The 26302-nt window shown below is 32.9% G+C and overlaps 1 protein-coding gene across 1 annotated transcript; it reads right to left on the bottom strand.

The window, feature by feature from the left end:
- Positions 1-13945: 13945 nt before the first annotated feature.
- On the bottom strand, positions 13946-26064 carry LOC133174131 (cholesterol 7-desaturase nvd-like). Its single transcript, XM_061309181.1, has 6 exons — positions 25376-26064; positions 19969-20157; positions 19572-19750; positions 18843-19088; positions 15652-15825; positions 13946-15425 (listed from the first exon to the last, which is right to left on the bottom strand). Exons 1-6 carry the CDS (start codon positions 25806-25808, stop codon positions 15258-15260), a joined length of 1389 nt encoding a protein of 462 aa, XP_061165165.1. The 5' UTR covers positions 25809-26064; the 3' UTR covers positions 13946-15257.
- Between the last annotated feature and the right edge of the window lie 238 nt (positions 26065-26302).

The raw sequence follows: 26302 nt of genomic DNA, 5'->3' as shown, positions 1-26302 counted from the left end.
AATGTTGGAAGTTTGAGGTGATGCATTTTCATGCATACTCAGTCATGTGCAATGTCAGTAACTACAGTATATCCATCTCAAAAATCGGGATTTTTGTAACAGTTGTGATCTTTCTAGGACTTTCACTGCCTATGTTCACCAAACAGTTAAACGACCAACTCAGTGACACTAACTTATTTTGTTTAGTGTAGGATCCAGCGTCGGGAGAGGGGAGACTTCCCCTTTGGGATTTTCAGAGTTTAAAATCTATAGTATATGAAATAGCACCATCCAACATGTCCAAGGTAACACGGATCCCTTGAAAATTTTTAGGAAATGCATGTGAAGGAAATCGCCTAGAGTTTAAGGAGTAACTCCACCCCCGACAAGGTTTCTATTTGTTTTTTTTTTTTTTTTTGCTTTTGTTTGTTGGTTTGTTTTGTGTTTTTGTGGCTGTATTTTGTTCATTTTGATTTTTTGTATCTGTTTTGCATTTGATTTTTTTTACCCCCCTTCCGCCCCCCCCCCCCCCCCCAAAGGGCTTGGACTCACAACCCTGATTTTCAGCGTTATTTAAATCCTGATTTACAGCGTTATTTACATTTTATTATAAAGTAACCAAAATAAGTCATTGAATGCCCTGCCTGGGAATCCGTCCTTGAAAATTTGAAAGATATTGCCCTCCACTATCAAAAAATTTGACCTTGAATGATCTAACCCACTTCCTGAAATAGATTTTTTAGTCAACCATTGGCTGGTGCGCAACCTTCTTCCCTCTTCCCCCAAATTTAGACTTTTGGAATCCGTAGCTGGGATCTCTTTTTCTGCAAACCTTTTCCTGTTGGGGAAACTTATTAATAATATGCTCCTGTTACCTTAGAAATAAGTGTGTTGCTACCCCCACCCCATTTAAGAGTCAAATGGTAGTCCTCTTCGTCCTCGTGGTATTAACATGAAAACAACTTAAATCGTGTACTGATCAACAACGTACATGTACATATGTATATGCGGGATGATCTCAGACCTATTTTTATTATTCTAGAAAAATGAAAATTTTGGAACTAAATTAACTGTATTAATAAAAAGATACAGATAAATCGCGTAAAACAACTTCCAGTTCAACGTCACTTCAAACTCTGTATATGGAGTCAATATTTAACAGGGTCAATTTTTAAAGTGTTGAGGTCATCAGAGATTAGAAAAAAGATACATGTATCACCGAGCAGAATTAACCCTTTTTACCAATTTTCTTTTGAACTTTTATTTTGCACTTAAATAATTATGTTTTATCAGTTATTTTCATTGAAATTAGTTCTGAATCTTTATTCATTGTTGGACTATGAAACACCGAATTATTTACTTAATTGCATAGTGACACTCTTTGGACAATTGCTGAGAACTACAAAGGGACAGAGTGTTAATACAACCACTCATTTCTAATACCTTATAAAAACATTCATGTAATTATTTTATTTATCTTTCTTTCATGTCTATCTTATCAAAACTCCTCACAGATTGTAATTTACTCAGCATATGTCATTTTGTCACTCAATTTGCTAATTGTTGTCAAAGAACTCTTTTATATACCAGTATCTGAATTGTATGTGGCAGTTCGGAGGCCTGACGCATTACTGGCCACTTCCGTCTGTGTTCCCCGCATGTATTTCTTGAATGTTAAAATTGTTGTCCATCATTAAATTAAATGCTTTTATTAATAAACTCGGAAACTAAATTACCCGTTACTTTGGATTTATGATATGTGATTTCGGGAAGAGCCCTAGGAATACGGCACTACTTCTTCCGGCCCACAGCGCCACTCGTTTTACGCCAACATTCCCTCTTACCCGATCAACGACATATAATATTTTTGACCCAAACTACGTGGTCATAAATGGTGGAGAATCCGGGTAAAACAACGCCCGGGGTTACTGCATATATTTTGCAGTAGTTTGATCCCGTACCTAAACCTAGCGAGTTTCTCCACGTTACGTGGACTTCTCTGCATGATGATGGACAACTACCAATTTCGACCATCTTGGACGTCATGGACCTTTCCCACAACGATTAATGGACAAGTTCTACATCGTTTCACCAAGTGTTTCAGATGTCACAGACCTGGACACTTCGCCAAGAACTGCAATTTTCGCAGCGCACTAAAATCAAAGTCGAACCAGGTACGTGATCAGCGCAGAATTCAAGAATACTATGGACAAAAAGAACTTCTTAAGGAACTTCCGTTTAACAACATTAGAAATTCGGCTTTACGTAATTTTATGGACTTTTCATCTGTTCTTAAACACGAGCTTGCCAAAACAAAACAAACTGTGAAAGACTCCCGGGACAAACTGTTAGAAATAATTTCAAAACTTCGTAAAACAGAAAATGAATTGAAGTCGACCAAAAATCAAAATTCCGTGCTTCAAGAGACTTCGCAACAGAAAATCTCGGAACTTCAATCCAAACTGAAAACAAGCACACAAGAAATTAGTTTGCAACGGCAAGTCGGAGACCTGAAGAGACAAGTCGACGCATCCCAACAAGTTATCAAAATGGCTTCGGAGCGGATTCACGACCTAACTCATAAAAATCTTCACCAAGTGGAAATAATTCAAGATCAGAAAGAGGAAATAACTCATTTAAGTTCTCGCAATTCTGCTTTGGAAGATGCCAGGTCTAAGCATTGTCAGGTTATAGATGACCTACGCGAGGATAATCATCGGCATATTCGAAAAATAAAACATCAAAAGGAGGAAATTGAAGACTTACATCAAGAAACTTATGATTTAGAACATGCCATAAAACAACATCGTGAAGTTATCGATGATTTACGTAATGAACTCTATCCAAATTGCAGAAGACACCACAGATGCAAACAGAACAAAGACCGACGCTACTACCGGTGACCGACCGAGTCCATTCCATACACGAGGACGTGTTTTCCCCGGAGCGGTGGGAAACTATCACCGAGCAGAATTAACCCTTTTTACCAATTTTCTTTTGAACTTTTATTTTGCACTTAAATAATTATGTTTTATCAGTTATTTTCATTGAAATTAGTTCTGAATCTTTATTCATTGTTGGACTATGAAACACCGAATTATTTACTTAATTGCATAGTGACACTCTTTGGACAATTGCTGAGAACTACAAAGGGACAGAGTGTTAATACAACCACTCATTTCTAATACCTTATAAAAACATTCATGTAATTATTTTATTTATCTTTCTTTCATGTCTATCTTATCAAAACTCCTCACAGATTGTAATTTACTCAGCATATGTTATTTTGTCACTCAATTTGCTAATTTTTGTCAAAGAACTCTTTTATATACCAGTATCTGAATTGTATGTGGCAGTTCGGAGGCCTGACGCATTACTGGCCACTTCCGTCTGTGTTCCCCGCATGTATTTCTTGAATGTTAAAATTGTTGTCCATCATTAAATTAAATGCTTTTATTAATAAACTCGGAAACTAAATTACCCGTTACTTTGGATTTATGATATGTGATTTCGGGAAGAGCCCTAGGAATACGGCACTACTTCTTCCGGCCCACAGCGCCACTCGTTTTACGCCAACATTCCCTCTTACCCGATCAACGACATATAATATTTTTGACCCAAACTACGTGGTCATACATGCACTATCGGCCCCGATATTGAGATGTTCAATTTTATTGACAAGATCAATGGATATATTATCCCCATATACCGTTACTTTATTTAAGAAATAAATAACAAGTTTAAAAACTTCTCTGGGAAATGAAGTGGGTCGGTCACGTGATCAAATCCTGTGAAGGCCGAAGGCCTTCTCAGAAGATTTGATCACGTACCGACCCACTTCATTTCCCAGTGAAGTTTTTAAACTTGTTATTTATTACTTATATATACATTTAAGACGGACAATCAGATATAATCAAATATAAATATTGCACTAACTGTTCGCCGTAGATTTTGACAAATGACGCAAGGTGTAAATCGGCTTGAAAAGCGGTTACGCTTCAAATTCCTCTGGCAAATGATTGTGTATTGAAGGGAATATTCTGTGAAAGGCTACTTGTGATCAATTATAGTGAGCATATTGGTGTCTGGGAATTTTTTGTATTCTTAAGAACCCATATTCGATGTTTTAAAAAACACAGGAAACACGTCCGATGTTTGATAATAAAAAGTTGGAGGAATTTCGGTCGGAAAGGGATGGACGGACCAGTTAACTTGAAATCAAGTATAAAATTTGATCAGAAACATAAAATCTACGATTTCATTAAGGCATATTTATTATGATGTTGACACGGAGACACTCGCGACAGCTTACATTGTTAAGACAACGATCTCGTGATGGAGGTGTGCCTACTGAACTTCTGAAGTGCAGTGTTTGTCAGCTGTTTGTGGCGTGATTGCATTACATTGATATTTTCCAACAGATTTTCAAATTTATTGTGAGTAAAGTTTAATGAAAAAAAAAATTATAGCATTCAGAGGTCTACAAGAAAAATAAGGGTAAACGTTGAGACTATGCAGCTCAAACATGGAACTTAAAACACGTAGTTTCCTATTCTGTATGTAAAATCGATCAAAAACTGTATTAAAATAATGGTTTACATTGTAAATAAAATGATTATTATTTTACTTGCGTATTTTGTACATTTTTATACATGAAAAACATGCTATATTGCTAAATAGAGCAAGTCTTTTTTTATGTAGATATTACTGCGCTGTGTGATTAGGTCACGTAATGACCTATGACCTTCGAAAAACTTCATACAGGTATGAAGATATTTGCTCTCTGTATGTTTATATAATAGAGAGATACCACAAATGTATATATTCGAATTTTCTGTCAATGATAAACTTAAGTTTTCTTTGTACATGAAGACGTTGAGATGCTTTCAGAACAATTGATTGAATGTGCAGTTTACATTAGCCTTTTAAAAAAAAATTCATGACTTCCCACATTTTCGATACATTGTTCAGATAAAGTGGGGGAGGGATGGGGTTGATAGCGATGCGTTTATATTTTGTCTTCAATAAGTTCATCTAAGAAATATATATATATATATATATATATATATATATATATATATATATATATATATATATATATATATATATATATATATATATATATATATATAATTTTTATATCATCTATCTTTCCATTACTTTTCCGGTTTAATAAGGAGATAAGCAATAGGTTTGTACATGTAATAAGGGACATTGTTTCTGTCCCCTTTCTTTTTTTTATTGGTGTAACCTTTGCTCTTTTACATACCATCACATATTTCTTGAAGTTTTTATACAAAGTAACTTAGGAATTCAGATCAAAAAACGACCACGCCCCTAGACATTATACTGAGACGAAAAGAGACTTAATTCAGAATTAAGATTGTTAATTTTAAGAAACATGTTTAAAAACGTGCACGTGTGTAAAGTCTTCAGAAACAAAGAAACGATGAAAATTTTATTTTCAAAATTATTTCAAAAAATTACACTAATTTGAAATTTCAAGTCTGTTTTCAATGTATGTCTTTGGCCCAGATTTTCTTCGTTTGACATTTCAGCTATATCATGTGTCCTGCACAAACCTTGAACAATGCGCCGAATTATAATACTAAATCTATATTGTAATCTAAACAGAATCTATTTTGAAAAACAAACTGCAAACAAAAGTATATACGTACTGTAATGCTACATATTGCTTTATGTTTTCTATTATAAAATTGTAAAGCAAAAATAAGTTTAAGTGAGCAAGTATACTAGAAGTACATGTATTTTACAATTAAGGGAGTATGGTACTGACAAGTCCTAATTTCAGAGTAATTAAAACTCTAAAACATCCACATAAAATGAAAGAAGTACCTTTATATATTTCATAAAATATTATAAGAAAAGGTTCTAGTGAGTAAATCAAAAATTATGACGCACTAAAATAAGGGGGGTAACTCTGTATGATAAAGTGATATTTTTATAACCAATTTTTAAAAAATTGAGAACAACAATAAAAACAACATAAAAATATTTTTTTGAAAACAATGTCATCCACAATATTGAAATTTTAATTTCAAAACAAAATAGTGCAAGAAAAAAGCCAAAAAGACAAATTAATTTTGATTCATTTATATCATGACAATTTATTGGGAAAATGGGTTCATGTATATGTACAACGTATTTTTTAATAATGAAAGAATAATTAAAAGTTTGATATCTTATGCTATATTTATAGTGATTTGCTTGCTTTACAAATTGCTAATAAAAAATTATAATGTTAGTGTGTAGTTTTGGAGTAATGTGCTCCCGAATTTCCTGACCCGAATTTCCTCTGCTCAAAAAGCTGTTATAAAATGTTAAAATAATGAGATTGCAATTTATTTACTTGCTTATAGTTTCTAACTCTCCTGATTTTGTCGTTTTAAACTCAAATTTTTATTATAGTTATTATTTTTCTCTTGTGACACGGCGGGCAATGCTTTTCACCAGATTTTTGCCGAACAATCCGAAAATCTTCCGATTTCCCAGTTTGGTTTTGTACATTATCGTGTACATGTCACTTCCAGTTTGCAACTCGTATACAAAATGCCGAATCGGAATCAAAGTTGAAAGTAGACTTGGAGGAGGTGTTTACAATTATCTATGAATTGTTTTGAACAAAAACAAAAATAGAATTTGAAACTCCGGCTTATAATTTCTAACGTTTTAGTGGAACGGATGAAATAAAGTGAATTGACGAAGACAGAATGCTCGAGGCTTATTGTACATTCGTTCTATGTCTCCATGTTTAATTTTAATTAATAATAAATCTTTTTCTTGAATGAATATTTTCCATCTTGAGCAATATTGAAAGATTAGATATGATTCAGTAACTACATGTATTAACTAACCAGCTATTAAACCGAGGTCCGTAGAATGCGGGGGGGGGGGGGGGGTCTGAGTAAAGTATATTGTTGTAAATTTTTCCTTAGATGCTAGTCTCCAATGTCGAGCACTAGCAAATTCCAGGATTTGGATAGTGAAATTAGGTGTTTTTTTATATTTGCTTGTCAGATTTTTGAGAAATATTGCCCCCTTTTTTGGTCTTTCTTTCCTTTATCAGATTTTTTTTGGGAAGTTGTCCCCCCCCCCTTTTTTGAAATTGTTGCTACAAGTCTGACTAAACCATCATACATGCTGTTGAAGCTAGGTAAAATAGTGAAACCACCACAATATACTACACTGTACTTTGCTATGCATGTGTACAATATGGTGTAGAGTAACAGCAATATTTAACAAAATCAGATAAAATTTTAAGAGCTAAAACCACAAAGTACAAAAATAGTCCTTCACTAAAATAGATGAACTTATGTTTTATAATTTGAAGGGTTTTAAACTATTTATCTTAAATATCTTTTTCTAGTTTTCTTTTTATGGTTAAAATAACCTTTGTTTCTCTAATAATAAGTATCATAAGTTTACAAGTCAAGCAGTAGGCTTGTAGCAACGGTTTCAAAAGTGGGGGGGGGGGGGGGCACCTTCCCCCAAAAAAATCTGTCAAGCAAAAAAAAAAAAAAAAAAAACTAAACTCACCAAAAATAGGGGAGGGGCAACTTCCCAAAATAATCTGATGGGCAAAAAAAAAAAAAGAAACCAAACTTATTAAATGTCCATTTTGTGGAAATTGACAGTGCTTGACCTTGTAGCAACGGGGGCAATCACTATAGCAAACTACTATACTCGGAAAAAGTAGGTCCCCCCAGCATTCTACGGGCTTGAGCAGCTTTGTAATACTGCACCTGACATAACTCTCACACACTGACAGGAGCTTATAAATGAAAATAAAAACTTACAGTACATGACGTGAGGCAGCTTATTACCTCCTCAATGTAACCATATGCATGAGGGACGGGAGATTATTAATACAAGAAAGTTGTAGGAGATTATACATTCATGACATTGGGTCAGATTATGACACAGATTTGAGTCATAAGCAATTTTTGTGTCAAGTATCAACTACCAATTAGCCTCCATTTGAGAGTAATAGACCAGGTACAAATAACACACCTTTTCTGCCAGAAGCCTTGAACTTGCTGGAATGACCTTGAGTCAAGGTCAGTTACTCAATACATACATGTAACCTTAGGTTATATGGAATATTTACGATCAGTATGAGCATCTCATGTTCTCCATACAAAATACAGGAATTCAATGTTTTTCTTAAAATGACATTTAACTTGATCAAAGGATCTTGAGTCAAGGTCATGGCACGCATTTGGGTCATTAGCAGTCCTTGTGTGCCATTTTCATCATTTTTCCAATGGAAAACCTTGTTAAAAATAAGGAACATGAATTTCCCAGGTTCTACTCTTTTTTTTAACATGCAGTGTATTTAGCATCTGTTCATACAATGATAAGGTAATGAAATAATTTTATAATGAAATGTATTTAATATTGCAAAATTCATGAGAATCAAAATACATTAACATATTGAAAACTTATTTGCTCTATCTACAATTAAAAAAAAAAAGAAAAATAATTTGTAATTTGACCAAATTTGAATTAATGAAAACTTATTACATTTAGTACCAAACACTGACATTGTATCTAAAAATGATGCTACAGACATGGCAAATTCTGATAACACCAATAATGAATCCACAACTGATGTCATGGACATTTCAAACAGACTGAAGATATATGACTCTTTTCATATAAAACTCTGGGGTCTTTCAACTGAAAAAGTCTGCATTCTGAGATAGAATCCACTTTACTTTTTATAACGAGTCACACACAGTTTTCAATTCACATCTTCCATCAATAACTCCATATCGAATTTGTTGGCAATGCCAGTTTTAAACTGCATTCGATTAATACTGGGACATCATAGGATATGATAGTGTATCCAGTGACTACACTTTTCTTGTCGTTACTCAAAACTTTAGTCTAATTCTGATTGTTACAAGAGAAACTTCTTTGTTCACTTGTTATTGTACACCTTCATTCCATTTATTTTTAGACCTGGAATTTTGTCTGCCTGTTTATTGATTGTTCTTTGTGGAAAAAGTTGAAAACTTTTCTCGTCTCATTGCTTATATGATCATGATGTTCCCGCTCTCTGTAAGAAACAATAATCTTGTTTTAGTTATTAGTGCAGGTGATAAAATAATTTTCATTTTAATAACAATCAAATGATCTTGTCCACCTGATCTAGTCAATACAGGCCTACAGAATGGTTGTGTGTGTTGGGGGGGGGGTGGGGGTCTGTCCTCCTAACTTTTTTCTGAGAATAGTATTTGGCTATAGAGTAAATTTTCATTAAGATGTCAGTTGCACCCCCCTTTTTTTTTTTACTAGAGGTCTGCATCAATAAACTTGTTACATGTATATGGGCAGTTAGTGATTTCACATACCTAAACCTGTTGGCTTTATTTCAAACATGAAATGTTTAATAAGTTAATAACTATGAAACATACAAGTTGTATGTCCCTATGATACTATAAATAAACAATAATTAAGTATGTTTGTATTTATGTATAATTCATAATATTTAATGTCAAACCTAATATACCAGTTAGTATTCATCAAACAGTTACAATTCTTGCATATGGTTAGTGATGGGAAATTGGGATTTTTTTCATAATTGATTATTGGAATAATGGGATGCACTATAATCGAAAAAAAAATTGATTAATTTCAAATATTATATTTCTTCAATTTCAAATGTAGAATAAATTGTTTAGAAATTCTGGAGTGATTTCCAAAATACATTTTTGAAATAATTTGTATCATTTGATTCATTTATTAGATTATTATTTAGGATTTAGTTAAATTCAAAGAAGAATGAATCAAAAATTAAAGGAATAATTTGCATTTAACTAATATTTTGAGTAATCGATTATCTATAATCGGGGACCATTTCAATTAGATAATTGATTTAATCGATTAATCTTTACATCACTACATATGGTACTTTCAACTTTATCTAAAACTTGTCATGGGTATCAACTATGATATACATGTATTTGTCTAAAAGTGACACATAGGTCTGATTGACTGATTACATGTATTTTTATGTTTTTCTTCATACTGTAATATATCACTACATGTATAAAATACAATTTACTTGCTTACTAATTGTGAAATCTAGCCAATTATCAAAGAAAATAATCTAGTAAGTAAAGCCAAGGAAAATGATTGGTTAAACCTGCTTTGTTTCCACTTTTATCATGTTCATGCTTGAAAAATTTAGAGTTCCGGTAGGTACTGGTAGGCATATTTTTAATTCTTTTTTTTTGCGTGGACTTTTTTAAATAAAACAACCAAGTAACACTGATGTCCAGTCTATGCGAAAGTTTTTTGGACCACACAGGACATTGGGTCCTGTGTAATCAATGAACACACAGGACCGAATCAATTTTTGTTGGACCAAAAAACCTAATGTAAAAAAGTGAAAAACATGAAAATGCAGAGTAGTAAGCCTAACACCTTTTCTTTTACAAGGGATTGCTCCCGCATAGTACTGTAGATGGTCCATACGGTTTTAATCACCTTCATTTACGTATTTGGATTTTTGAGAAATTTTTTACTTATAACGAACATATACATGACTCCCCATCAAAATAATAATGCTCAAAACTGGACATAGACACATCGGACATTCTGGTCCGGTGTAAAAAATGACGCATCGGACCAGAGGCACTACACATCGGTCAGGTCTGACGGTCCGATGTCTTTTGCATAGACTGGAAGTCAAAGAAATAGTGTTTTATTTATGGTGGAAATTTTTTTATACATGCTATTATTGGGGAATTTAAAATGAATATTCATATTTTTCTTGAAAAAGCATTTTAAAAAAAATTGGGGTCAGCTGCAAAATAGGGTGGGTTCACTGGGTTGTGAAAGTGGAAACAATTTTGCCTAACAACACCACAGCCTAACATTTTGACAAATGTAAATGTACCTTAATGGTAGCTGATGATCCATAAGTTAGGATATCCACAGCATGAAAGAGCTGCTGAAATGGCATGGACATTTTGAGCATCTGTCATATCACCCCCAGTTCCATAACCCTCCTTCCAAGTTTCCAGATAGCAGATATTAAGGGTTCCAGATCCTGTTCCATCTCAACTTCATGTTCAATGTCCACAATATTAGGGATACCTATTCAAATAATATACATGTACTACTAAATCTATATAGCTGAGATTTCTTCCCTATCACTGCATATATGTAAATGTAGATGCAGTATAAACAAAACGAGTGTTTTATTTTATTTTCATATTGTGTGGTCTACATGATTATGATTGAGTTTCACATACTCTATAATATGTATTGATGCTTTTAGCTTTCATGAACTCAGAAGAAAATTCAATTAAAAAAAATGATTATAGTCAAAATTGCAATTCATACACTCTACCATCAACATAACTTGGAAATTAATAAGGAAAGAAATAATCTTAATAAAAAGAAAAGTCCTGTTTTAGGCCAAAGAATTTAGTGGTAAGTATTATTTGTGTTGTAGTGTAGTGAATTTTTTATCTAGTATGTTTTGGAAGAAAATTGTCTAGACAGTGTCCAACACCTTGCATCTGGTTACCTTCAAATTTCATTGAGTTATAACTGTGTCTCATATGACTTAACATTTATAATAAATTATTGTTTCTTTTAATATATTTTCTATGTTTGCTAAATTTAAAAGCATCAATACATACATGTAGACATGATAGAGTACATGAAACTCGAAACGTTTTTCCAAAATCAAGCGCACCTGAATAACATCTATAAATTTTTGAATTTTTATTGATTCACCAACATTCCGGAATGCAATCATGTCACACAATATAAAAATAAATTGCAAAACAGAATTGTGTATAAATCATGTAAATTACCCCCTCATGTGTGCACTGGTAACCAGTGGTATTGTTTTTATTATAATATAGTGTAGTGCTCTTTATCACTTTTTTGAATCTATATTGTAAACAACAACTAAGGAAGAATATAACAATTTTTAATCACAAAATCTCTGCTTTTTTTTAAAAAAAACTTTAACATGAATCGTCACTAATTTATAAATACAAATACAAATATTTTATTGGCACAAACACAATTACAGTAATTGGTAAAGGCCCATACAGAACACATTAATAAGTATAATAATACAGTAGAACACAACTAGAATACAAACAATTGGTGTAGCAAATAATGTAGTGTACTCATCAGATACTAGGTGATTCATAACAATGTAGTTACTCATTTATAGCTAGAACATTTTTTCTAATATCAGATATTTGACATAAAAATGAAGATAATATTTTAAGAACCCTTTTACACCTGGTTTTCATCAATGATTTTAACAAATTGTCATTATTATGGATTGTTTGGTTGAAATTAGGGAAAGTAGATAATTTTGTTTTGAATATTTTTCTCTGTGCTTCATATTTCAGACAGAGCAAAATGAAATGTTTTTCATCCTCAATATCAAGGTTTTGACAAACTTTACACAACCTATCATTTTTATTAATTTCAACATATCTACCTTTTTCAATTTCTAAATTATGTGCACTTAACCTAATTTTTGCTAAAAATGATCTATCATGCAGTGTATAATGTTGTGAGTTCACTCATGCCCCCAATTCAGAAAAAAGTACCCAGTTCACTCATATATATATATATACATATATATCTATCTTATCTAATACCGGTATTTTGCTGAGCCACAATCACTTTTACTGAATTTCTGAGGTAATGTTAGTTAAATGGTGTCAAATACTAGAGACAAACCTGGGCAGATCGTTTTTGCTAGGCTAGAGTTGTCATGCGTTTGTGATTCGAATGATGGGTTTAATCTTTGCACAGTAATTTTCAGTCAGACGCAGCTCACCATCGCCTTTCTTGAGTCAACGAAGCCTTGCTGTGCCGCTGAATAGATTTGGTTGACGAAAATCCTCGTTTTCTCCGCATTTCATTCTTTTCGAAACATCCGCTTTGTTTACATTACCGAAAAGTAAGATAAGTCGTAAAATTACCTCGACTTGTTGTTAGTTTGAATCCAATGAAATTTTAGTCACATTTTATATGATTTTATATCAAGTATATCTTTAAACTAAGTAGCATTGTAAATTTTATTTCCAACTCTACTAAAGAGATGAACGACATACGATTCATTTACGTCATTCGGAGTTGCGCGGTGGATTCAAAATCGTCACTACCATACGTCCTTAACTTAATGTCACATGTATGTCATTCATACAGTATTCTGAGATTAACTCAACTCGTTATCTGGAATATCTATCCTTTTAATAAAACTCATTTTATGCTTCAATGTTACCATGACACAATTTTGTGCATCTTATTTTATTTTTATTTTTCCTGGAAAGACATCAAGTTTTCTGAAAATACACTGTATATAGGACAACACCGTCCTCTCGTTATAGACCCCTTGGCTATTATCCATTTTTAAAAAAAATACTCTCTCTCTCTATATATATGACGTATATATGACGTATATACGACGCACAACCATCTGCAAGTAATTATCACTCTTAAAATTAGCATTTACTGTAATAGAAAATAGGATATTTTATTTGCTGTATTTTGAAACGTTTTTGTCCATTGTTTTAGTAACTAATTAGTGATAAAGTAGCAATGTACAGCCTTTAAGGGTTGTATTCATCATATATGTGTACTTTTCGTGTAAAATGACACGTATTTTTTTAGATATATCGAGGCCCTTGGACCTCTTGTTAAAGCAAGTTGTTGAATGGTTTCAACACATTTGCATTTGATATTAATATCACAAGACAATATATTTCTATTTAATTTTAAAATCGTAACATACAATTCATATTCATAGTTTCAAAATCATTTTACATTCCTCCAACCAATGATTGGATCAAATCATAATCATTCAAAAAAAAAAAAAAACAAAACAAAAAAAAAAAAACAAAAAAAAAAAAAAAAAAAAAAAACAAACAAACAAAGAGAAAAAAAACAAGTCACCAATATTTACATTTTCCAACTTTCACACCTTGAACAGTTCAAACAAGAATACTTTCAAAGTTGACATTTGTAAGGTTTAAATACAAGTTATACTCTTTTCCCACGTTTTTGCGTCTTTCACAAAAATAACGACAGAAAAAAATCATTAACGTTCTTACATTAATAAATTAAACATTCAGCAACCAATCAGATATGTTTAAAGTGCAAAACACACCAGTCAAAGTACTTACAATCGTCTGTTTGAATCAAACAGGAAGTTGCATTTTCTTGAAGTTTTGACAAAAATCCTCAGGAATTCAGATTTCCAATATCTTGATTTTTACAAACATGTTTAAAAAGTTGAAAGTATGTACATGTTTAATCTTAAGACACAAAGACTCGATGAAAATTTAATTTTCAAAATTCTGTATTCATTTGTTCTCATTTGTTTGACTTTCAGCTGTATCATGTTTCCTTCGCAGGCCATGAACACTCATCTGAATAATAATACTAACTGTATCGCAATCTAAACAGAATCTATTTGAAAAACAAACTATATACTGTTATGCTACATATTTCTTTGTGTATTCTATTATGTATTTTTAAAGCTAAAAATAAATTTATGCCTCAACAGTTAGTGAGCAAGTATTCTGGCAGTACATATTGTACAGATAAGATAATGCCATATAAATGTCATTCACAGAGTATTCAGAGATACTAAAGAAATTCTCCTCTTTATAAGGGGGATAACTCATGTTTATGCATCAGAATTTCTAAGACACAATTTTGTGTACATTATTTCTATTTTTGGGGGGGGGAAAACATCATGGAGAGAGTAATTCGTAAATTGAGAGGATACCCCCCAACATATATGAATAAAAGATATAATTGTGCAAAAAATATGATCAAAGTCTAATCAGCATTCCTTAGCCCTAACCCTAGGACTACCCCTAACCCTAGGACTACCCCTAACCACTGAATCAGTCCCACCAAAATTAAATTAGATCCTTTGATATATTATCGATAGCCACTTCTGAAAAGAGTATTTCACAGAGGAAAAAAATTCCATGAAAGTCTCATTAAATTTTATTCAGTGGTATAAGGAGGAGTTGCGGATAAGAAATGGGTACCCCAAAGCATAACAGACGGACGGACACCCCCATCACAAACAATGTTCACTTTAATGCTTCTTCCTTTTAAGAGAAAGAAAGTTACGTATAAAGATCCCATCATTTTTATTATTTTAGTACTTTTTAGGTGATTTTCAAAGGTTGCCTGTTGGGAGTATCAAGCTTACTCTATTACACTTATAAGAGTCCTATTGTGACGTCATTTCACCAGTCTAATGACTCTTTCTGGAACTTTAATCTGGGACTATTTTCGGAGTAGAACTGAGAATACCATCTTCTATGTTTAGCCACCATAGAGTCCTCTTTCGATTTCACAAACATCGGTTTCCTTTCATATCGTTTGTTGTTCCAAATCATTATGTCTCTTTCCACCTAAAACATGATATAGTGAACAAAGGGATGTTATTGTTGTTCAGTATTTTTTCTAATGATTATATTTTTGAAATTGATCAAGAAGAATGTATTAAATGATAGTAATAACGAAATAAAATCTATATTCTCATGAATTTTAGCAGATAGCTCTTGAAAATAAATTTTGCGTATTTAACAAAAAATTATGATCATGGTTAATTATTAATATTTATGACATGTAATATACCTGAATGGCTTCCGCTATCATGAAGAATGTGGCTACAATTGTTGGCATATATCTTTGAACATAAATATTATGTACAAGCTTTTGTAACATAGGTTCTACGGGTGTAATGTGGTGGATATAGGCTCCATTTCCTACTGGTGACTCGAAGGTTAGATACACAATTCCTGGACCAATCTGAGTGAAAAAATATTAATAAAGATATGTTTGAGTAAAATCGGATACCTTGCAATATTTAAACTCAAATATCTGCACATATATCTATGGTAGAATTCTTAACCTCCAAATTTTAAAATATGAAATTTGCAAGGAAGTGCATTTTTTTTTTTAAATGTATATATCTCCGAATCTTACATTTATTCAAAAGAAAATGGGCGAACACGGCCTGCAAAATGCCTTTAGCTTCAAATTTCAAAAATCAAATTCAATTATTAAGCAAAGTTCTTATCATTGAAAGGTAAGAAATTATGACAAAGAAAAATCTTTTGTGGAAAAATTCTCTCGGCAAATATTATTCTATGGTAAAAAAAAATCATAAAGATTTTTTGCAAATTTGAACCCAAGCGATAAAAAATCCAGAGTATCGTTTTCATTCTTAGATACTGACACGCCAACCACTACACCACACATCTCATTACGGGTAATGGCATATAAATCTTGTTTGTGATATGAGTCATATGACCCTTAAGGTATGTCACTCGTGAAATTAGTTATATCAAGGATTTTTTGAGAAGTATAATTTAGATAAGTACTCATATAGTATGACTCAAAATCGCAAAGAAAATTGGGGGTCAGTGTGCATCTTACTGAGCAACGGTACAATTAACTTGACCTTTTTGCACTTAAATTGTAACTCTTAGGTCAATCACTTTAATCTTCATCATATTTTATCAGATGTAATCATGGCAATAAATATAATCTTATTTTACGTAAAATAGTTTGAATAATATTTATCATTGAACAAATCATCCAAATTAATGCGCATAAACTATTGTGTAACCTTTTTGCACTTAAAAAGTATCATATTTGGGGTATAAGAAATCTAAATAGGCAATAAAATATTTTCTTGTATCAAACTTTTTATGACTTTAGTGCTGATTGGTTGGGGGTATCGTGTAGTTTAAAATAATGAAAGAAAGAGTTGAGTTCAGTGATGTAAATTTTGAAATTTTGGTCAAAATATGCGATCTTCAGGCAAAAATCAGTGTCAGTTTTATCTTGACTTCTTTAATGTATCTTCACTTCTTGGCAAAGTCTGTTGAGTGAATGTGTAAAATTTGTTCTAAAAATATAAACTGAAACCTATATACTTAATATTTCTAGTCTATAATAACGGAAAAGATTCTCTGAGTAAAAGAATGTGGGGTTAAAATTCAAATATGTTATAAAAATTGAGTTATAATAATTAGTTTTGAAGTTAGAGGTTCTGACTGAAATTTTCTTAAAAGCTGACGAGTGACATACCTTAAGTAACTGGACTTGAATACTTCTCGGAATGATACGAAATTTGTACCTTAAAAAGATATTTTATGGTAGAGAGGGTCTATGATCCATGTTTTTGTTAGCAAAAAATGTAAACATACTTTTTGAAGACCATCGTCGCAAACCACGACCAAAATGTACGATCCTCTCCCGTTGGAGAGTGCTATATGCGGACTCCGAACCGTGGCTCGAGACGATGTTTGAAGATATACTTAAAAAAAAAGAAAAAAAAGAGGAGGGGAGACCCACTTATACAGAAATATTGTGTAACAGTTGAAGAATTGATCATTTTTGCGCTCTTTGGTGTGTGCATGTCATTTCATAAACCAGTAACTTTAAATTTGTGAGATTGTGGCAAATTTTGGAGATTTTACACAAAGTATACTTCAATGTTCACTGAAATACCAAAGAAAATTGTGTTATAATTGAGATTTAATTTTTCAATTTATTTGTCGAACCATACTAAGACATTTTTTATCGGCTTGTTCGCCCATCTTCTTTTAATCAATTTCATTCGAATTTACGATTTGCAAAAATTATCTGCAATTCCTTAAATAAAATTAATTCGATTATAGAGAGCCATAAGCCCAGACGTTTAGTTTGAATTGACCTGTAAGCATAAATAACTATTTCTGTTAGTGTTTGCATTTTTGCATTTACAGGGACGCAGACAAATCATAATATGAAACAGACAGTGCCAGCTTTTCCCTACAAAGTATTCGTCCTGTAAATTTCTTTGGTTGGTATTTTAGTAGAATTGAAAAGTAAAGGAATTTAGTGTTGGTTGAAAATAAATAATGGTAATATTTTTTTATCGATAAATTCTATAATCACTAACGAAGCTGGAATAATTTACCGGTACAATAAAATGTTAAGGTTATTTGAAAAAATGTCAATGGTAAACTTGAAGTCGATTAAAAAGTTTACACGGGACACGTTATCTCACTTGAACAAGTGGATTTACGGGAGGACATGGTAAACAAACCTATTCGAAATAACCTTCAACTTTAAAAACAAGAAAAACTTTCACAGATCTCAGATCTCGAAATATAATTTTGAAAGCCTTGTCTTTCAAATTTGCGATGGATTGCAAGTTCAATCTATGCATGTATAACTGCATGTTATTAATTTTATCATGTCGGACAAGATACATGGCAGTCAACAGTGAAATTTATCGACTAATTCATGTATTTGTCATGTAAATGAAAATGGCGATAGAATTTCACGTTATAAAACAAGATGAAATCAAGCAGGCCCATAGTTAACGGGTACATGTATTTACTTCTTTCATTTTAAATCGTCAGTGCGTGTTCGTTTAACTTTCTGGGCCAAAGATCAAGACTTAGTACGTACTTAATTTTCCTAAAAATTACAGATCTGGTTGACAATTATGATAGTCCAGTTGTCACTTAATCTAAAAAAGTTTAATATTCGTTGCTATGAATTGGCGCCATGAAACAAATTGATTTTAAATTGCGTACTAAGAACTGTGTTAAATTAAAGTAAAATATCTTACAAAAAATATTGTTGGAATAAACATTTATTATTGAAAGCTATGTCATGTTCTTAGGTAAATTCAAAATTTAGAACATGACAGCTACCTTTCACATTTTGAACACGAGTCTGTTTCTGAGCGTTTTGAAATGTTTCTGAGCGTTTTGAAATGTGTCTTTTAGTGTGACTGAAATTGTATGGATGGATAAATATGTCACCTGTCTGGCCTTGACATCCATGTCTAACCCACTGAGCTGCTTCCCAAACAGATTAAGGCTGTGTTTCAATGTCATGGTCCCTATATGTTCTTCCGGAGGAGGATGAGCCTCCCAACTAGCCAACCACGAATGAGAGCCAAATGACCACAACTTGTTCCACATATGACGTAGATCAATACCTGATGTCATCAGCGGAGTGTGCACGCACTGCAAATGCTGCACGTCGGCTCCATTTTCAGGCACTTCCTGTATGGACACGAATGGACGCATTATATTCATGTATAATGACAGTTTTGAATACATACATGTACATGTATCAATTTTGCAATAACTACCAGCAGGCTTAAAGATATCTCAAATAAAAAAAAGTTTATCCGCAACACAATTTACTGATTATTCATGAACTTTAAGGAACATTTTACTTCTGAAAACGCTTTGCACTTTCGCCTATAGGACGAAAGCGAGAGTAAGAAGCCGCACAAACAAAGTTATTGTAGTAAAATTACTAAGATGCAGGAGCGAAACCGCAAATTTAGATGCAAAGGCGTAGGTGCGATATAGATATCGCTCCTTCGACCGCTATTTCGAATTTGTCTATGCTCTTCGCACTTTCGCTAATTCGCATGCATTTTTATTGTTTAGTATTTAACGTCAAAAACAGGCTACATTTAGTCCACACTATACCCTGTTCTATGTACAGAAGGCATGAAGACATTATTATTTTGTTACCTCTATATGACAGTTGATATAGTGTTCTGTACGACCTTTGTACACCCACTCCTTTCGGGTTATCTCGGGAATTGTCGGAATGCTCCATGTTGGTTCGGATCCCTCCGCGTGGTACCATAGATAGATCCATCCGTTGACTTCAGTGGAGGTATACGATTTGACTTTAGCGATATCAGGCACTGTCATGATAAAGATATTGTAAGCAAAGTAGTTAACACCGACTGGGTTTCTCTCATTAATGACTAAGACCAACATATCAATATGCAACTAATGAAGTTAGCCATGAAAACAGCAGTTATAATCAACATATAAATTAAATATACATTATTCACAATGTTGTAGGAAATAAGTGAAAAGCAACCTTAGTGAGTATCAATGAATTAAAATGTTTTTCAACCTTTCTCGGAATAAGGAATTTTGGTACATTTTCCATCGCTTCCTCTGAACTGCCAGCCGTGGAATGGGCATTGGATACAGTCTCCAACAACTTTCCCACCCACAGCAAGATTAGCGCCCATATGTGGGCAATAGGCATCAACTACATGGGCAACGCCATCCTCTCCACGAAAAACAGCCAAGTTTAATCCTGTCCAAAGAAACAAGGGAACAAACACTCATTGAAAATCCATTAACAGGGAAGATAAGACAAATTCTCGTCTTATAAATTATCTTAAACAGCTTGGTCGAATAACAAGTTCAAGACTTCATCTTATACCGGTAATGAAATGTGCAAGTGTTACAATATATAAGTACATGTATTAAAGCTTTAATTACTCTGTGCATGAAATTGAATCCTAGTATTTATTTATCTAAGTCAAACCTGCGATTCATTATTCAAAACTATTTTACATTATATAGTTCGACTAACTAACTCTTCAACATGTCTTACACTTCGTTGTATTGAAAGTGCAAAGTTTTCATCTGAAAACAAGTGTTAAAAAATTCATCACATTCTTTTAAAAGCAATAACAAAAAAAAAAAAAAAACTTCTGCAAGTCGCGGCTCATTAATATTTTTTTTCTCTACCTACCAACCATATTAAACAGGACTTGCCTCATTTTCAGAGTACATTTTATATTCTTTATGTATATATGAACTATAATTGAAAGGTGTCATAGGTCGCACTCCGTTTCCACACTCTGTCGCCCTTTTGAAACATTTGTAAATATTTGTCAATTCCACCTACAAAACGTCAACTAATTAACGATCTTTTTCACATAGAATTGGCAATAAATCAAACTCTATATCGATCACCTTTTCAACCAAGTTTCGATGATGTTATTAAGAGTTTTTCTTACACTTGACTGACAAAATACACCAACAGTAAAATGAACGCATTTGAGAGCTTTTGCAAATACACTTGGCGTCTTTGATTACCAATGCCCCCTGCTTCGCAGAATTGATTTCTAGATTTTTTCTCTATATATTAAAATACATAACTCATGGATAATATACGGTCTTTCAACAGGCTTTGTTATAGAAGGTGTCGTTAGTTCATGTATCTTTATTAAATCAGATCTGATGATCAAGACCTTGACCAGCTGTGTGGTCTTTAACGAGATATATGATAAAGGTAAGGTACAATGACTGCGTTTCAAATTATTTTGATCTATATTTGCTCAACCATGAAGAAAGAGGGAAAAAACAGTCCAAGATCAATATTTTTATACGCCAGCTAATATTGCGCATTTGAACATTTGGTCAAGTCATCGAGTTGTCACCCAGGGTAACATTAAAAATATTTTGATTGAAACGAAGCTTGTGTCACGTTATGAATGCTCGATTTGTTAAGCTAAATTTACAAACACATGCATTATTATTAACAGAAATGGTAATGTTATACCTTAACAAAGTAAAAACAATGCAAACTATACATCAAAGACGTTAAATGTAGCATTTAGCTGATAGGCTGTTCAAAAATATTTTTGTCACAATGGTAACTATTGACTTTCACTGGAAACATGACTGAAATCTTGATATTTGTAGTCTGGGGTTATCTGTATATATACTGCGTTTTGAAGTAACTGTGGTGTCGATTTATAATTATGCGCTTTTGAGATATTAAGGAAAGTTCTTCAACTTCTTTTATATTGTACATGGATAAAAAGCCATTGGATTGTCAATGGAACGCTGTTTACTAAAGCTTAGTAAATCACACATGCTTGCCGTCTTTCAATACACGGAATCACGCCTTTTAAATATTAGATTCATTGAAAGTAAAAAGAAAGCCATTTGTGACCAGGGAAAACATATGAATGGTTACTGTAACCAAGTAAACAGTGACTTACATCATTATTTATTCTACATCAAGGATTTCTGTCTTCCATGTATAGAATTAGGGCCAGAAAAGATGAATAATTGATGATGGTCAATGATTAAAAGAACTAAGACAAACAAAGGGATAATACACACTATACACAGAGCCATGTAAGCTCTTGTAAATATTTTTACTATATGTGTATATATTGTGGGTACTCAACAATAGAGTTTATACAAAATGCCAAAACATTAGCTTGTGGCAACATTTTAATCGAATTTATCATCGGATTTATCATTAATACAGTGAAATAATAGGCAACAATCCGCCTATATCCCACCGGAGTGTTTATAATGGAAGGGTATTCATAATAAATAGTATACTGGCATTTTGTGATTCCAAATAATGTGGTATTTTTACGTAAAATTTTAATGTGTACTAACAGTATTCTTTTTAAAATGACTGCTGTTATATTGTACAACAAGAGTGTGACCAATCCAAATATTGACATTTACTTCATTGCAATTGACGAAATATCATGCCCAAATTTTGTGTACACGGATCACTGATAAATAGGCAAGAGTTTAAAAAGTAATTATTAACAAAAAAAAGTGGTAAAGAAATGAGGCAGTCCGGGTGAATAGCAAAATCACACAACGTATTGTTTAATTAGTTTGAGTTTTTTTTTTCTAAAATTTACACAAGGACGAAATAGATGCTTTTGAAACAATCTGTATCTGTGTAATCTGTGTAATCTGTCATAATCTGTGTAATCTGTGTAATCTAGAACAGGGAAATACTGTTTTTGAAACCATTTGGATCGATGCTTTTGTAGTATTATGGTATATACTGCAGTAGTTTCATGACACTCTGGACTCAAACTGTTTACCACTAAGATATACTTTGAGCCCTTTGTATTCATATAATCTGAAGTTCATGGATACACTGTTGTTCGTATGTTCTGGACTAGAGACTTGGAAAAAAGAGATTATAAATTATACGAGGACCACAAAGGTACAAAGAAGCACTCATAAGTTTGGCGACCTTTAGAATAAACAATAGCTTCTCATCGACACCTATCTAATAAATGATAGATCGAATGGATTATATCGGAAAAATGAAAGAAAACCCCTTGATTAGGGACATTAAACTTAACTTATTGTTTATTTTAAAAACAGTCATCCATTCTACAATCATGTCATCAAGTTCTACATTCTATGCGCCCACCCCAAACTTCCTATAGTCCGCTATCACCTGCATACGGTTTTTATGTCTCCCAACATATTCAATACTCAAGAGCATGCTCTGAGTACGATCAATTTTTAAACCAAGGCAGGCTACTCACACATAAGTTGATGTTGCAGGGATTTCAACAACCTCGTTTAAAGTCAGCTTTCCGTAAATTCTATGGTATTTAAAATGACCTTGTTAGCAAATATATCCTATCATTGGGTCATATTTTGGCTGACTTGTTTTCATACCAATCATTAGGCTTTTGTTTTTGTACTAACTTTGACTACGGAATGTTCCGTCTACTTGATCAATACATAGGGCTCGCGCAGGTGCGACCGGTCAACAGAGGATGCTTACTCCTCCTAGGCACCTGATCCCACCTCTGGAATTTCCAGGGGTCCGTGTTTATGCCCTGTTCACATATTTGTATTGTTTTAAGTTTCTATGAGATCGATCACTGTTCGTTATCTTTACCCTTTTTCATTGCATATAATGAATATCAAGGAATAGACATCCAAAAAAAAAACCCCTAACATTGACAAACCCCAAATGATACTTTGCTTTCTGTGAATGAACTTAACGATAAAATAAAAACTTTGTTTTGATGGCCATGAACAGGCTTCAAAGGTAACAGATTATGAATAATTAATCCATGTCAGGTTTTATGGAAGCATTGGTAGCTAGCGATATCACTGAACTGGGGCAATACGTTCAGGTATTCCGGAAACAAATATCAATCGATCTTGATGCTAGCAATTCATTTTTTTTTTTTTTGAAATTCAAGTTTCTGTTAGATATCAGTGAAATAAAACCTGTGCTCGAATTACATGTAAAGGAAAATTCTAGCGTAGTATGTTGCACAGCCTAATGTAAAATGACCCTTAATGTTTCTTTTTTAAGTGTAATGGGCTAAAAAGATTTCAATGTAGGGAGAGGGGTAATATTTTAGACCACATATTGTCCTTAATTATGCATGTGCTAAAGTCACAATACACGTGGAATTTAAATGCCAACTACAATTTGATGACAACATATGGAACTAGATTAAAAAAATTGCTTTTTTAGAACGTATCTTTTACCTGACAAAAGCTATTTGCAGAATATCTGGAGAACCATAAATTGTTTTAAAGAGATTGTAAAGAGATAAGTTTTAGTCTATATACACCAGTTTTTGAACCTACGTCAAACTTGACAGAACAAAAAGCTGTTTTGTACATGCATATTTCACTTTTGCAATATGAGCATTTTTTTTGTTGTCGATTTCCTATAGCTTCCTACAGCTTGATTCACCTCTGGTTTCTAATTCTGCTTAGAAAAAAAAATCTGAATACAATTCTAACAGGAATGCGATAATCGTATAAATGAAAATCATTAAGTATTAAAGTTCTATTATTTGCTGGGCGTTTGTTTACCTTTCTACATAACAATTATTTGAAATATCAGTATTGTGTTGGTATATTTCCCTTATGGTTCTTTTTTTACCTTTACAAGGTAAAAATAATAATTAGAGGCATTAACTAACAGTGCAATATATTCTAATGTGCATGATACTAAAGATTTATCTAAAGCGACACGACACTTTAAAAAAAACCTGATAGACATCCTTTTCCCGATTACCTTCAAAATGCATTGAATCTATAATAATTACGACGCAAAATGCACCACGCACAAATTGACTCGTAAAACTCGAGTTTTTCCCTAAAAACGATCGGTTCTATTGTACAGGAACAATTTAAATTGCTTAACCCAAGTTTTTCGACTCATAAGGAAGAAGGAAATAAATGTTTAACTCTAGAGATTTGTTAAAAAGTTAATCTACATATTCATTTAAGCATCAGTGTTAAAATTTAAAGTGAAATTATCTTAAAAATAATCAAAATCCTGTTCCAGAGGATCGCATGGTCGGAAACAAACAATTCAAGGTTATTACGAATAAATTTAAAATTCAAGTCCTTCGTAAAGACAAAGAAATTTTAAAAAGCACAGACAAATGATATTGTTGATTGTCAATTGACTGGGTCCTTGAATGTCTAATTATCAGTATATTTCAAAATCTACTCTTGATAAAAAGTATTTATTTTGTCGTGAGAAGAAGATATTTGCTGTCTTCAGTTGTAAACAATATCGAATTCAATGCTTAATGTTACACAGATTATGGGTCGCTGGAAATTAAAGCGTTTGAAATAAGTCAACTGTCAAATATAAGTTAGAAAGTTATTGTAATAAGCATGACCTACGTGTATGTTTAAAAGAGAACAGGTTGTTGGAGTGATACAATGTATGTGAACATGCAGCTACGTAAAATACATCTTACCTAAGACTGAAAGGTTTTGTACATTTCCGGGTTGTAACTTGAATCCCTCCAGAAGTGCAAACCATCCATTGGGATAAACAGGGGGAATGTCCCCCACATTTCTCTGTTTTCTTACTCTATTGACCGTCTCCTTTAAATCCCCATCTGAAATATAACCTAGGTCCCCAAGGTAACGAATTCTGTTGACAGGTACAAACAGAATACCATGCAGTTTGTACAGTACAAAAACAATGACTGCATATGCTACGTAGGTGTAAATTGTGGAGAAATCCGTCAGAAGGTTCCACACAGGAGAGTTCCAATGAGACATCCACAGTCTTCCGGTCTCGTACAGGGGAACGTTCAGCACTCTCTGTGTGACCGATGCAGAGACAACGAGAATCAATACACAAATAATCACTCCCATCGAACTACACTTGCTGAAGTCCCCCATACTTATTAGAACGCAGATAATAAATATCGGCAAAATACACGTGATTTATTTGTTGCCCTTGTTTGCACTTTAAGCGTATTTTAACTGCTTTGCACGGTTTCCCGGTGAAGATTCGATTGAGTATGAATTATGAACATCTTGTATTGAAGTCAGTATAAAATCACACCAATGGATCATTGGACTCGCCGGATTTAAGTGAACAATTAACATACACACATCCTGAAACCCCAGCTACGGGTGGATCTACATGAGCAAACATTACACGCTTTCCGAAGTTTTGCAATTTTTTGAAAATTAAAGCGACAATGCAAACAATGTCAGCGTAAGTACTCAGTTGTGAAAATGGGATCCGTGATTTAAACTAAGCGATGTAAACATGAGGTAATGTTACTTAAAGATGTAAAATAGGTTTACAATCTCCAGGTCATCAGATAAAAATAAGTATGTCACACATTCCATAAAAAGTGTAAAATTCTGTTTTTTCTTGTTGAAAG

This window comes from Saccostrea echinata, unplaced genomic scaffold (assembly GCF_033153115.1).
Source record: "Saccostrea echinata isolate AGI-Se365-2 ecotype Australia unplaced genomic scaffold, CSIRO_AGI_Sech_v1 ptg000057l, whole genome shotgun sequence".
Taxonomy (NCBI): Eukaryota; Metazoa; Mollusca; class Bivalvia; order Ostreida; family Ostreidae; genus Saccostrea; species Saccostrea echinata.
Note: the sequence above shows the minus strand (reverse complement) of the source record. Positions and strands in the feature narration are given on the sequence as shown.